Raw genomic sequence first — 12,580 nt, forward strand, 5'->3', positions numbered from 1 at the left:
CACAGGTTTAGGAGATTTTATACGTTTCGTTCTATGAGATAATAGAAGCCATTTAACATGACCTTTTAATTATGAAGCATTTATGTGCTTCATGTGTTTTTCCTCATTACATAAATTCTTCAAAATTCACAAAAAGTGATGTTAGCTGATGAAGACCATCTAAAAAAAAACGCCATACATTTTCCCCATAAAATGTGTTACTGCGTATAAAAACACGCTATAAATATGTATTTCTCGCCCCACTTCTGTCATGTGCTCCCGCATGTCTTTCGGTTGTCGGCAATGATGTGTATAAACCCTGGATTGAAACCACAGGTCGGCAATTACAACATAGGAACGAATGGTATTTTAATTAAATGTTTCAAGGACAAAAATTAAATGTATTTAGCTATTTTGTTGTTGTAGTGGGGACAGTAACATTAGTCATTTCTAAAAAAATATATACTTAAAGGAAAATGCTTATATATATATATTTATGTTCAGCTCACATAATATAATTTAAAAGTATGGATGAATGTGTCTGTAAAAAAGAATTGTGGCAAAAACGAATGTAGAAATTAAGAAATGCATTTCTATAGCTTCCCCCCAAAAAATTACAACGCGGGGGAGTGCCAAGATGGAGGCACGGTGGCTTTAACACTGCGCCCCCTTATTAGTCATCTAGTGTATATATAAATCATTGGTTGTCAGCAGTCAGGTTGTTTCGGTGTTCTTGACCTCCTAAAATGGCTGGTGTTCGAGCCCTGGGTGCGCTGTCCAGAATTACAGCAAGGAGATACGTCCTCTCAGGTAAAATTGTGTTGAAATGTGTGCAATTGATGCCAAAGTCAAATGTTATTCGATTGTTTAGCCACATTTTGTAAACCGGCGCCTCTCTTCTGTCTGAGATGCTAGCTGGTGCTAATGGTGCAGCTAACTTGGCTAGCAAACGTTAATTTAGCTGTCAGAAGTCTACCGGTAGCTAGCTGACACAGTTTACTAACTAATTTAGCAACGCAACTTTACTGGTGCACACATCTGGCTTTCGCTCCCTATTTGTAATTCATGAACTAAGATTAAAATAGCTAGATAGTTAGCAGTTAACTGATGCGAGTGAACTTTCACCGAGTGAGCAAATTAGCTACGTCACATGAATTAAGTTAACGTTAGTCTAGCTGGCTAGATATGAACACCCACTCATCGCCAGAATCAAACTTTCTATGCAATTTAATTGTTTTCTTGATAAATCTACACTTTACATTAGATGCTTCCATTTGTCATTGTCTAATTTGCTGTGTAGACAAGGAATCTAGGTGAAAGTTCAGTGTCTTGTCTTTTTGAGGTCAGACCCCCCCCCCCATACGTCTCGTCATCAACACTTGTCATGGGTTATCTGTTGCAGCCCCAGGCCTAGAATAAATAAAGCGTTGCCTAAATATTTCACTTCCTCAACCTTAGCTAGTTTTTGTTAGCTAGCTAACTTCCTTATCAGTAACTAATGTATTGAATTTAGTTAACGTTAACCCTCTTATTATTTTGTATTTTTAGGTATCTCATGCCGTACCTTTTCAGTTGCCCTTGCCATGTCAGGTAAGTTGAACGCCTACTTGTGATAATAACTTGATTATAAATGTATGGCGTTTAATTTGATCTCTCTTTCTTCTCAGCCCGAACCCATGTCAACTATGAAGTGAAAGAGGATGTGGCGGTCATTCGGATGAATGACCCAAATTCTAAGGTAATGTATTTAAAAATACATTTTCCATGTACAGTACCAATCAAATTTAAACTGCCCTATGAGATTGAACCTGGGTCTGTAGTGACCCCTCGAGCACTGCAACACAGTGCCTTAGACCGCTGCACCACTCAAGAGGCACCAGTATTGTATGTCTAGCCATGTTTTTGCAGGTCAACACTCTGTCGGTCCAGATGCAAAATGAGATGATAGAAGTATTTAATGAGGTCTTGGCCAACGATGCAGTCCAGAGTGCTGTCCTCATCTCCTCCAAGCCTGGCTGCTTCATTGCAGGAGCTGACATCAAGTCAGTCACACCTTTCACATTATATGATATAAATGTTAATATTTGGTGCCACCTTGGCTTACATGCTGTGTAATTAAAATGCTGTACTCAGATTAGAAAGTAGCCTAGTTCAGGCTTACTTGATTCTCAATGTTGCATATCAGTCTAGCGTAATGCATTTCACCGCTATGCAAGGTTTGAGTGTTCTAGGGTGCTAATTTCCGTGTTCCCCCCACTACTGTCTCTCCTCTTTTTTGCAGCATGATCCAGGCCTGTAACACCTCCGAGGAGGTCACAAAGCTATCTCAGGAGGGACAGAAGATGTTTGAGAGGATTGAGAAATCGCCCAAGCCCATTGTTGCGGCCATCAACGGCTCCTGTTTAGGAGGCGGCTTAGAGGTGAACAAAATTACTTCCTTTACACTAATACATAAAATAATCATCATTATTGAAAAAATACTATTCTAAGCGACTTGCAACAGCAAACGTCCCAGTTTAAATCTTTGTCATACTATAGACTTTTTATTATTATTTAGCATGCTACTCCTCTTACACCGTTTAGGCTAGAAAAGTAATTAAAAAATGTTGCTGTAATACTGCCTCAGCAAATTGCTGTGGACAAAGCAGTGTGAAAAGGCCTATTGTGACTTGACACATCGGCTTCTGACCACTTTCCCAACAACGTAGACAAATACTTAGACGGCATGACATCTTGGTCTACTTCTCTGCTATTCAAATCTTAAATCGGAACAGAAATATATTCTACCGATCAAAAGATACAGCTGTTTTAGTAACCGAGTCAGCTAAATTTAATCTAACCTTTTTAAAGCCATACTTTAGGAATTAGGCAATGAAGCCCTTTACTTTCCCGGAATCAGATCAACTTGTGGATACCATTGTTATGTCTCTGCATCCTATATGAAGGAAGTTGGAGGTAGTTTCATGAGCCAATGCTAACTAGCATTAGCACAATGACCGGATGTCTATGGTAACATCTAGCAAGCAACTTCCTTCAAACTGCACACACATGGTATCCACGAGTTCATCGAACTTGTGGATAAAGGGCTTCATTGCCAAAATCCCAAAGTATCCCTTCACATTTTTTGTTAAAATGTTGACCACTTTCCCTACAATGTATGGCATCTTAGTCTGCTTTTCAAATCTAAAATCGGAACACTTCTTCCACAACCACAAAAAAATACTTTTAAAGAGCTAAAGCAAGTCCCACAATTTCACTTTGTCTAGTATTACTCAGTATCGTAACAAATTACAAAATAATCTCGGACAACAAGACAAATTTGACTTCCTTTCTTCCAAAGTTAATCATTTTCTAAACGTAATGTTTCAATGTGTTGTGTCTTTAGTTTGCCATCGCCTGCCAGTACAGAGTTGCTACTAAGAGTAAGAAGACAGTGCTGGGAACCCCTGAGGTGATGCTTGGTCTTCTACCTGGAGCTGGAGGAACACAGAGACTCCCTAAGATGGTCAGTATCAGGGAAAATACTTTATACGTTCAGAAACCCTACCTGAACAGCACAGTAAAACAGATCTTTGCGGCATGGGGCTGTGCATTATCATGCTGAAACATGAGGTGATGTTGGCATATGAATGGCACGACAATGGGGCCTCAGGATCTCGTCACAGTATCTCTGTACATTCAAATTGCCATCGTTAAAATGCAATTGTGTTCGTTGTCTGTAGCTTATCCCTGCCCATACCATAACCCCAACACCACCATGGGGCACTTTGTTCACAACGTTGACGTCAGTAAACTGCTCGCCCACACGACTGCATACACGCTATCTGCCCGGTACAGTTGAAACTAGAGGTCGACCGATTATGATTTTTCAATGCCGATACCAATTATTGGAGGACCAAAAAAGGCCGATGCCGATTAAAAAATAAATATATAAATAAATAAATACTTTAAAAAAAATAATGACAATTACAACAATACTGAATGAACACTTATTTTAACTTAATATAATACATCAATAAAATCAATTTAGCCTCAAATAAATAATGAAACATGTTCAATTTGGTTTAAATAATGCAAAAACAAAGTGTTGGAGAAGAAAGTAAAAGTGCAATATGTGCCATCTAAGAAAGCTAACGTTTAAGTTCCTTGCTCAGAACATGAGAACATATGAAAGCTGGTGGTTCCTTTTAACATGAGTCTTCAATATTCCCAGGTAAGAAGTTTTAGGTTGTAGTTATTATAGGACTATTTCTCTCTATACGATTTGTATTTCATATACCTTTGACTTTTGTATGTTCTTATAGGCACTTTAGTTTTGCCAGTGTAACAGTATAGCTTCCTCTCCGCTACCTGGGCTCGAACCAGGAACACATCGACAACAGCCACCCTCGATGCAGCGTTACCCTTGCAGAGCAAGGGGAACAACTACTCAAAGTCTCAGAGTGAGTGACGTTTGAAACGCTATTAGCACGCACCCCGCTAACTAGCTAGCCATTTCACATCGGTTACACCAGCCTAATCTCGGGAGCTGATAGGCTTGAATTCATAAACAGCAGAGCTGCTGGCAAAACGCAGGAAAGTGCTGTTTGAATGAATGCTTACGAGCCTGCTGGTGCCCACCATCGCTCAGTCAGACTGCTCTATCAAATCATAGACTTAATTATAACATAATAATAACACAAATACGAGCCTTAGGTCATTAATATGGTCGAATCCGGAAACTATCATCTCGAAAACAAAACATTTATTCTTTCAGTGAAATACGGAACCGTTCCATAGTTTATCTAACGGGTGGCATCCATAAGTCTAAATATTCCTGTTACATTGCACAACCTTCAATGTTATGTCATAATTACGTAAAATTCTGGCAAATTAGTTCGCAATGAGCCAGGTGGCCCAAACTGTTGCATATACCCTGAGTCTGCATGCAATGAACGCAAGAGAAGTGACACAATGTCACCTGGTTAATATTGCCTGCTAACCTGGTTTTCTTTTAGCTAAATATGCAGGTTTAAAAATATATACTTCTGTGTATTGATTTTAAGAAAGGCATTGATGTTTATGGTTAGGTACCCGTTGGAGCAACGACAGTCCTTTTTCGCGAATGCGCACTGCATCGATTATATGCAACGCAGGACACGCTAGATAAACTAGTAATATCATCAACCATGTGTAGTTATAACTAGTGATTATGATTGTTTTTTATAAGATAAGTTTAATGCTAGCTAGAAACTTACCTTGGCTTCTTACTGCATTCGCGTAACAGGCGGGCTCCTTGTGAGGCAGGTGGTTAGAGTGTTGGACTAGTTAACCGTAGGTTGCAAGATTGAATCCCTGAGCTGACAAGGTAAAAATCTATCATTCTGCCCCTGAACAAGGCAGTTAACCCACCGTTCCTAGGCCATCATTGAAAATAAGAATGTGTTCTTAACTGACTTGCCTAGTTAAATAAACGTGTAAAAAAAAAAAAAAAAAAAAAAAAAAAACGGCGTCCAAAATTACCGATTTCCGATTGTTATGAAAACCTGAAATCGGCCCTAATTAATCGGCCATTCCGATTAAGCGGTCGACCTCTAGTTGAAACCGTGATTCACCCGTGAAGAGCACATTTCTCCAGCGTGCCAGTGTACCATTGAAGGTGAGCATTTACCTACTGAAGTCTGTTACGACGCCGAACTGCATTCAGGTCAAGACCCTGGTTAGGATGACGAGCACGCAGATGAGCTTCTCTGAGATGGTTTCCGATAGGTTGTACAGAAATTCTTTGGTTGTGCAAACTCAGTTTCATCAGTTGTCCGGCTGGCTGGTCTCAGACAATCCTGCAGGTGAAGAAGACTGCTGTGGAGGTCTTGGGCTGCCTGGTTACACGTGGTCTGAGGTTGTGAGGCCGGTTGGACGTACTGCCAAATGATCTAAAATGACGTTGGAGGCAGTTTGTGGTAGAGAAATGAATATTCAATTCAACAGCTCTGGTGGACATTCCTCCAGTCAGCAGGCCAATTGCACGCTCCCCCAACTTGAGACATCTGTGACATTGTATTGTGTGAAACTGCACATTCTAGTAGTCTTTTATTGTCACCAGCACAAGGTGCACCTGTATAATCATACTGTTTAATCAGCTTCTTGATATGCCACACCTGTCAGGTGGTTGGATTATCTTGGCAAAGGGGAAATGCTCACTAACGGAGATGCACAAAATTTGTGAAATTTCTGGGATGTTTTATTTTGGCTCATGAAAAAAGGGACCAAAACTTCATGTTGTGTTTATTTTCAGTGATATTGGTAGAGTGAAACTCAGTCACTACGCACACTGACTGTACTGCATAATGCTACAGTATTCTTTAATACATTGATCTGATTTGCAGCACTCTTTGCCTGTTGTAGTAGTGTTTAATTTTCTTGATTTGGTGTCAGCAGTTAAAAATTAAATAAATGGAACGCTGTCATAGTGTAAAATATGTTGTCTTCAGGTTGGTATTCCTGGTGCCTTTGACATGATGCTGACTGGAAGAAACATCAAGGCAGACAAAGCCAAGAAGATGGGTCTGGTCCATCAGCTAGTGGACCCACTAGGTATTGTAATCACTGCACTAATGCAATCAATATTATAATCAATAAAAGTTACTGATAAGAGCATACCAGTATTCATAGAATGTTCTGAGATTTACAATAGCTGGAAATTGTTTACAGGTTAGATACTGTCAGGGAAGGTGTCTTAACTGCTGCTTATTGATCCCCCTTTTTGATATTCCAGGACCTGGATTGAAGAGTCCAGAGGAGAGGACCATTGAGTACCTGGAGGAGGTTGCCATACAGTGTGCCAGGGGAATTGTCCACAAGAAGATCTTGCTCACCAAGAAGAAAGGCATGATGCAGAGTAAGTATTTGCGTATTAGAGGCCAATACTTTTTTTGGATGCTTTTAACATTTAGTTTTTCTCTCCTTCCTCTGCAGAAGTCCAAGACTACGTAATGGGCATTGAGTTTGTGCGGCAACAGATCTACAAAACTGTTACTGGCAAAGTCATGAAGATGAGCAAGGGACTGTATCCTGCCCCTTTGAAAATCATTGAGGTAGGACTTTGGTATCTACTTCTCCATTTAATGATGAGGATTTTAGTGAGTGAAGTATATGAATTGGCAGCAATTTTTAAAGTGGACACAGAGCTCCAGATGAAACTTTTCTCTCATGGTTCTATTGAAAAAGACTTAACTTCTATTCGTTCCTCTCTCCCCCTCAGAGTGTGAAGGCTGGCTTGGAACAGGGCCCAGATTCTGGCTATTTGGCAGAAGCACAGGTCAGAGAATATACATGGAGTTAAATAGATTTCTGAATCGTATGCTTATCAGTAAATGTAATGGTTTTGTATGGAACATGGTTTCTTTCAGTCACTGTTTTATCATTCTTATTCATTCTTTACAGAACTTTGGCAAATTGGCAATGACTTCTGAATCAAATGCCCTGATTGGACTTTACCATGGCCAAGTGGCATGCAAGAAGAACCGCTTTGGAGTCCCTGAGAGACCGGTTAAGTAAGTGATGACCTTTGACCCAAAACCAGTAAAATAGCTATTTTCATGTTTCAATCAGTGAAAAATGCTAACCTTATTACAAATATTGTAATACTGGTCAGATGATTCAGAGTTTCTTGGAGATCAAACCACTTATGCTGATTTCATTATTTGAGAGGTCATGACATTAACCTTGTAACTGGAGATATGGTACAAACAAAATGATTTGGGGGGTGGGAATCCTTGGTGGACAATAATTCCATTCTATTGTAACAGCCTGTTTCTTCATTCCGCATCCACCAGGAACCTGGCTATCTTGGGAGCAGGTCTGATGGGTGCAGGCATTGCCCAGGTGACTGTGGACAAGGGCATCCACACTGTCCTGAAGGACACCACCGTGGAAGGGTTGAGCAGGGGTCAGCAGCAGGTCTACAAAGGGTGGGTTTACAAGAGCGCAATACTGCACTACAAAGGCAAGGTGCAGTAACTATGCATTTGGTCAGAAGTCTTTGATTTGTTGTAATGGCCAGATATATTATCTGATATGTTATTTAGTTTCCTGAAACAAGAACAAGCCAGTCAATGAGAGATATATATATATATAATGAAGCACCAGAAGTTGCTGTCGGTCTATACAGAAAAAGACGAATAGCGCACCACTAATTAGCTATTGACTATTTCAGCTACACAATCTCCTGGCTGTCTGGCATATTGGGGGTTAATCTCCTAGGAACGGTTTCCTACAGATTAAGAAATAGCATTTTAGTCCAGGACTAGGCTTAATCTGTGTCTGGGGATCTGACCCTTAAAGCATAGCTGGAGTTGTTGATAAAGAAGAAACGAAAAATTGTTGAACCTGCCCTAATCTCTCTCGACAGACTTTACATAAATGTTGATTGGGTAGCTAGTACAGAGATTAAACCTGCCCTCACTTTCATCACCAGCCTCAATGACAAAATCAAAAGGAAGGCCATCACGTCATTTGAGAGGGACTCCACACTGTCCAGCTTAACTGGCCAGTTGGACTACAGTGGTTTTGAGAAGGCTGACATGGTCATCGAAGCTGTGTTTGAGGACATCAACATCAAACACAGAGTCATCAAGGAGGTGGAAGCTGTAAGTAGTGCAGAATTTTTTAATTGGGGCACAACAGAAAGCTTTTTCTAAATCAAAACTAAAATAAGCGTTTCTTATTGGACAACATTGTTCTAAATGAACTTTTTTCTGATTACAGTTGATTCCACCTCACTGTATATTTGCCACCAACACGTCTGCTCTCCCCATCAAAGATATTGCTGCTGCTAGCATGAGGCCAGAAAAGGTAGGTTTAGTAAGAGTTCAATGAGATTAACATTCTTGTTAAAAAAAAGGCCTTATTGCTCCTTCAAGCCAGATTCAAACAACTCACTAGTATCCCTTTGTCCACAATAACCTCTCAGGCTACATGTTTTGTGTGCTTTGGGCTGGTTATTGTATCTGTAGAAGTAAGCTTTGTCCAAGCCAGAACATCCCATAGAGGCAGGAGCCAATCTCCTGTTTCTGTCACGTGAGGCAGCTTGATGTACAAGTACACCTCCTGGACAGGATGCTAGTCTGTTTCAGGGCCTTACCTCCAATCATCTCCTTAAAGGGATACTTTGGGATGTTGTCTATTTCCCCATAGTTGGATGAACTTGTGGATACCATTTTTATGTCTATGCGGGCGGTTTGAAGAAAGTTGCTAGCTAGCGCAATTGCTAACTAGGGTTAGCATAATGACTGGAAGTCTATGGTATCTGCTAGCAGATATCTGTAGACTTCGCCATTGTGCTAATGCTAGTTACCATTGGCTCGCGAAACTTCCTCTAACTTCCTTCATACTGGACACAGAGACAAACATTTATCCACTAGTTAATCTGACTCTGTGGAAGTAGATGAAGTGCCTCATTGCCAAAATCCCTTTAATACTGAGTGCCAAGCAGAGAGAAGGCATGTCCCATTTTCAGAGTCTTTGATACGACTTGATCAGGGATTGAACCCCCAATATCTGGGCGGACACTAACCACAAGGTCACTGAGTAGTTTTGCCTGTATAACTGGAGCCATTGCAATAAATAGAGTTGTATTTTCTATTCCTGTAGGTTATTGGTATGCACTACTTCTCTCCAGTGGACAAGATGCAGCTGTTGGAGATCATCACGACAGATAAGACCTCTAAAGACACCACTGCCGCTGCTGTTGCTGTAGGCCTGAAGCAGGGGAAAGTCATCATCGTTGTCGGAGTGAGTGCGCTTCTGCTCAGTGCCCACTTCCCATGTTCTCCCTTAGCTTGTTGATAAACATCACGACACTAATACATGAATTTGATATAGTTTATACTGTAGTGCTTTTCATGGGCCTATAATAACTTGTGTGCTTGTTTGCAGGATGGACCTGGGTTCTACACCACCAGGTGTCTGGCTCCTATGTTAGCTGAGGCAGTGCGAGTACTACAGGTTAGTGTTGTCACACACACTGTCTCTTCATCTACAATGTTGGAATGACGTGGGTATTGTCTCCAAAAATTCAAATAATGTACCTGTATTTCTGTGCTGTGTGTGTGTGTTCTCAGGAAGGCGTTAACCCCAAGAAGCTGGATGCCCTGACCACAGGTTTTGGGTTCCCAGTGGGTGCAGCTACACTGGCTGATGAGGTGGGCATTGACGTGGCTGCCCATGTGGCTGAGGACCTCGGCAAAGCATTCGGATCCAGGTTCGGAGGTGGAAACGTTGATGTGCTGAAGACCATGGTGGAGAGAGGATTTAAGGGTAAATTCTTGTTTGTATGACTTTGAGACAAAGGCTCTTTCAAAATGTTTTAAACTTCCCTCGATTTCTTGCATGCCTTCATCTTGCTTTCTTAATACATTGGAGGAGAAGGTAAGAGGGGAGGACCTTTGGAACTTCTCCACCAATGAGGTTTGAGAAGGAGCGTATGTGAAGAATCAAGGAAATTTGGGAGAAATTATGTAATGGGAAACGCATGATCCTCATTGGTTTTATCTGATACCCAATTAGATATATTTTCCATCAACAGGCCGCAAATCAGGAAAGGGCTGCTACGTGTATACGCCAGGACTCAAAAGCAAAGATGTCAACCCCGATATTGACGACCTCCTGGAGAAATTCAAGTTGACACCAAACCCTTCAGTGTAAGTCGCAACCACTGCGGAGATGTCCCCTCTAAGTGACTTACAGTACAGTGAATGCATCCATGTTTTGTATGTGATCCCAGTGGGAATGGCATTTGCTAGCTCAACCCTCTTACCACCTGAGCCACACAGGATCATCTACTCTCTACACCACCACTTAACTGTCTGGGTCTTTTTACTCCAGGTCTTCAGACTCTGATGTCCAGTACCGTCTGGTCTCGCGGTTCGTGAACGAGGCAGTGATGTGTCTGCAGGAGGGGATCCTGAACGGCCCCGTAGAGGGAGATATAGGAGCTGTGTTCGGACTGGGATTCCCCCCCTGCCTTGGAGGTAGAGATTTACTCTATAGCAAGGGTATTCAAATGAGTCTGGAGGTCCGGACGGAGTACTGCTGGGTTTCTGTTCTATAATTAATTCTGATAATGAATTGCACCAACCAGTGTTCCAGGTCTAAGTTGGTCCCTGACTAAAGGACAAGAATGAAAATCAGCAGTGGAGCTTAAATGTTCCTTCTCTAGACGGCTCATAATAATGGTTGGAATGGCATATAACATGAAAACCATGTTTGATTCCATTTACTCCATTCTGGCCATTTATTATGAGCCGTCCTCCCTTCAGCAGCCTCCACTGGTCTTATACTTTATGCCACTTACAGTGCAGTGACTGCATACATTTTTGCTATATATCCAATCCCTGTGGAAATTGAACCCATGACCTTTTACCAGCTGAGCCAGCCACACATATAGGATGATGACATGAGCAAAACCAGCTCTAATGACATTGCATGTGTTGCTGAACTCTTTTCAGGTTTAACAGCAGGCACAGCCTTTTTGTTGTGCTACAATTAGGACTTTTCTTTCAACTTCCCTGTTTAGTCCTTTCCAGTTTGTGGAGCTGGACTTGACTAAATTTGATTTATCCAATTTCAGTATTTTAGACAGCTATCAGATTATCGTGCTATCATAATTTGTCCTTTTGAAAGAGTGAATCCTACAAACATTATTTTAACCTTCTCTGTTCAGGTCCTTTCCGGTTTGTGGATACCTTCGGTGCCGACAAGCTAGTAGAGAAGATGAGGAGGTATGAGGAGGTTTACGGCAACCACTTCACCCCCTGTCAGCTACTGCTGGATCACGCCAAGGACTCCAACAAGCGATTCCACAAGTGACTTTCCTCATCTACTGCTACCATCTAATAGCAGGCTGCCATTAGAATGTGCCTAGGCTGTGTATTTGTCTGTTAACTTAAGCTCAGTGCTTATTTCTTTGAAGTTTGCAGAAGAGAAATCACGAGGGGCCTGTTTTTACAAATCACAATATGTTTCAAGTTCATAACTAACAGTTCTTTTTTTGGGGTGTTTAATAAAAAAGAAATGTTAACATTATTTGACAGTTCCCTTTTTTGATAATATTCTGCTGTAATATCCATCTGAGGCAGGTGTAGATCCAACTGGCAATCCTAGTCTTCTCGATGTAAATTTAAATTCATGTCTTCATCTCAAATGACTCCCTATATAGTGGACTCCTTTTGACCAGGATCACTATATAGGGTGCCATTTCAGTTTTCATAAGTGACCAGTCTTGGGCTGTTCAATCATGTTTATTCATCTGAGGTGAATGTTTCTTTTTTTCTTTTTCTTTTTTACATTTGTGATTTTGGTCTTTATGCCATGGTTTGGGCAGTGATGTATTTAATATTTAGAGCCAGTAAATGAATAAATAATGATATTGAAGTACATTCAAATGCCTAGGCTTATGTATATTCTTTGTTTTCAATGAATGAACATTTTGTGCTAATCGGTAAATTTGTTATGCCTATTAGGTCACATGTATTAAATAATTGCATTAGGCTACACCTGTTTACAAGGTTTCGCTTTAATCCAATTCGTTTTGTTGGTCACATGCCTTGTTCCTATTGTCTGC

At 40.9% G+C, this 12,580-nt stretch overlaps 1 protein-coding gene across 1 annotated transcript; it reads left to right on the forward strand.

Moving 5' to 3' along the window:
* Positions 1-656: 656 nt before the first annotated feature.
* On the forward strand, positions 657-12,395 carry LOC139563603 (trifunctional enzyme subunit alpha, mitochondrial-like). The gene is made up of 20 exons (XM_071382418.1): positions 657-789; positions 1,528-1,569; positions 1,647-1,717; positions 1,888-2,021; positions 2,261-2,399; positions 3,365-3,484; positions 6,450-6,552; positions 6,734-6,856; positions 6,934-7,052; positions 7,220-7,276; positions 7,402-7,511; positions 7,794-7,928; positions 8,435-8,606; positions 8,725-8,811; positions 9,610-9,750; positions 9,895-9,963; positions 10,080-10,275; positions 10,544-10,658; positions 10,843-10,988; positions 11,681-12,395. The coding sequence occupies exons 1-20, from the start codon at positions 726-728 to the stop codon at positions 11,824-11,826; spliced, it is 2,289 nt and encodes a 762-aa protein (XP_071238519.1). The 5' UTR covers positions 657-725; the 3' UTR covers positions 11,827-12,395.
* Positions 12,396-12,580: the final 185 nt, after the last annotated feature.

Source organism: Salvelinus alpinus, chromosome 34 (assembly GCF_045679555.1).
Source record: "Salvelinus alpinus chromosome 34, SLU_Salpinus.1, whole genome shotgun sequence".
Classification (NCBI taxonomy): Eukaryota; Metazoa; Chordata; class Actinopteri; order Salmoniformes; family Salmonidae; genus Salvelinus; species Salvelinus alpinus.

What these genes read in the sequence shown, in the direction of transcription:
- LOC139563603 (XM_071382418.1), top strand. Translation starts at nt 726, where the DNA reads ATGGCTGGTGTTCGAGCCCTGGGTGCGCTGTCCAGAATTACAGCAAGG. An exon ending in CTAGCATGAGGCCAGAAAAG is followed by an intron (nt 8,812 to 9,609) that starts GTAGGTTTAGTA and finishes CTATTCCTGTAG; the next exon opens with GTTATTGGTATGCACTACTT. An exon ending in AAGTCATCATCGTTGTCGGA is followed by an intron (nt 9,751 to 9,894) that starts GTGAGTGCGCTT and finishes GCTTGTTTGCAG; the next exon opens with GATGGACCTGGGTTCTACAC.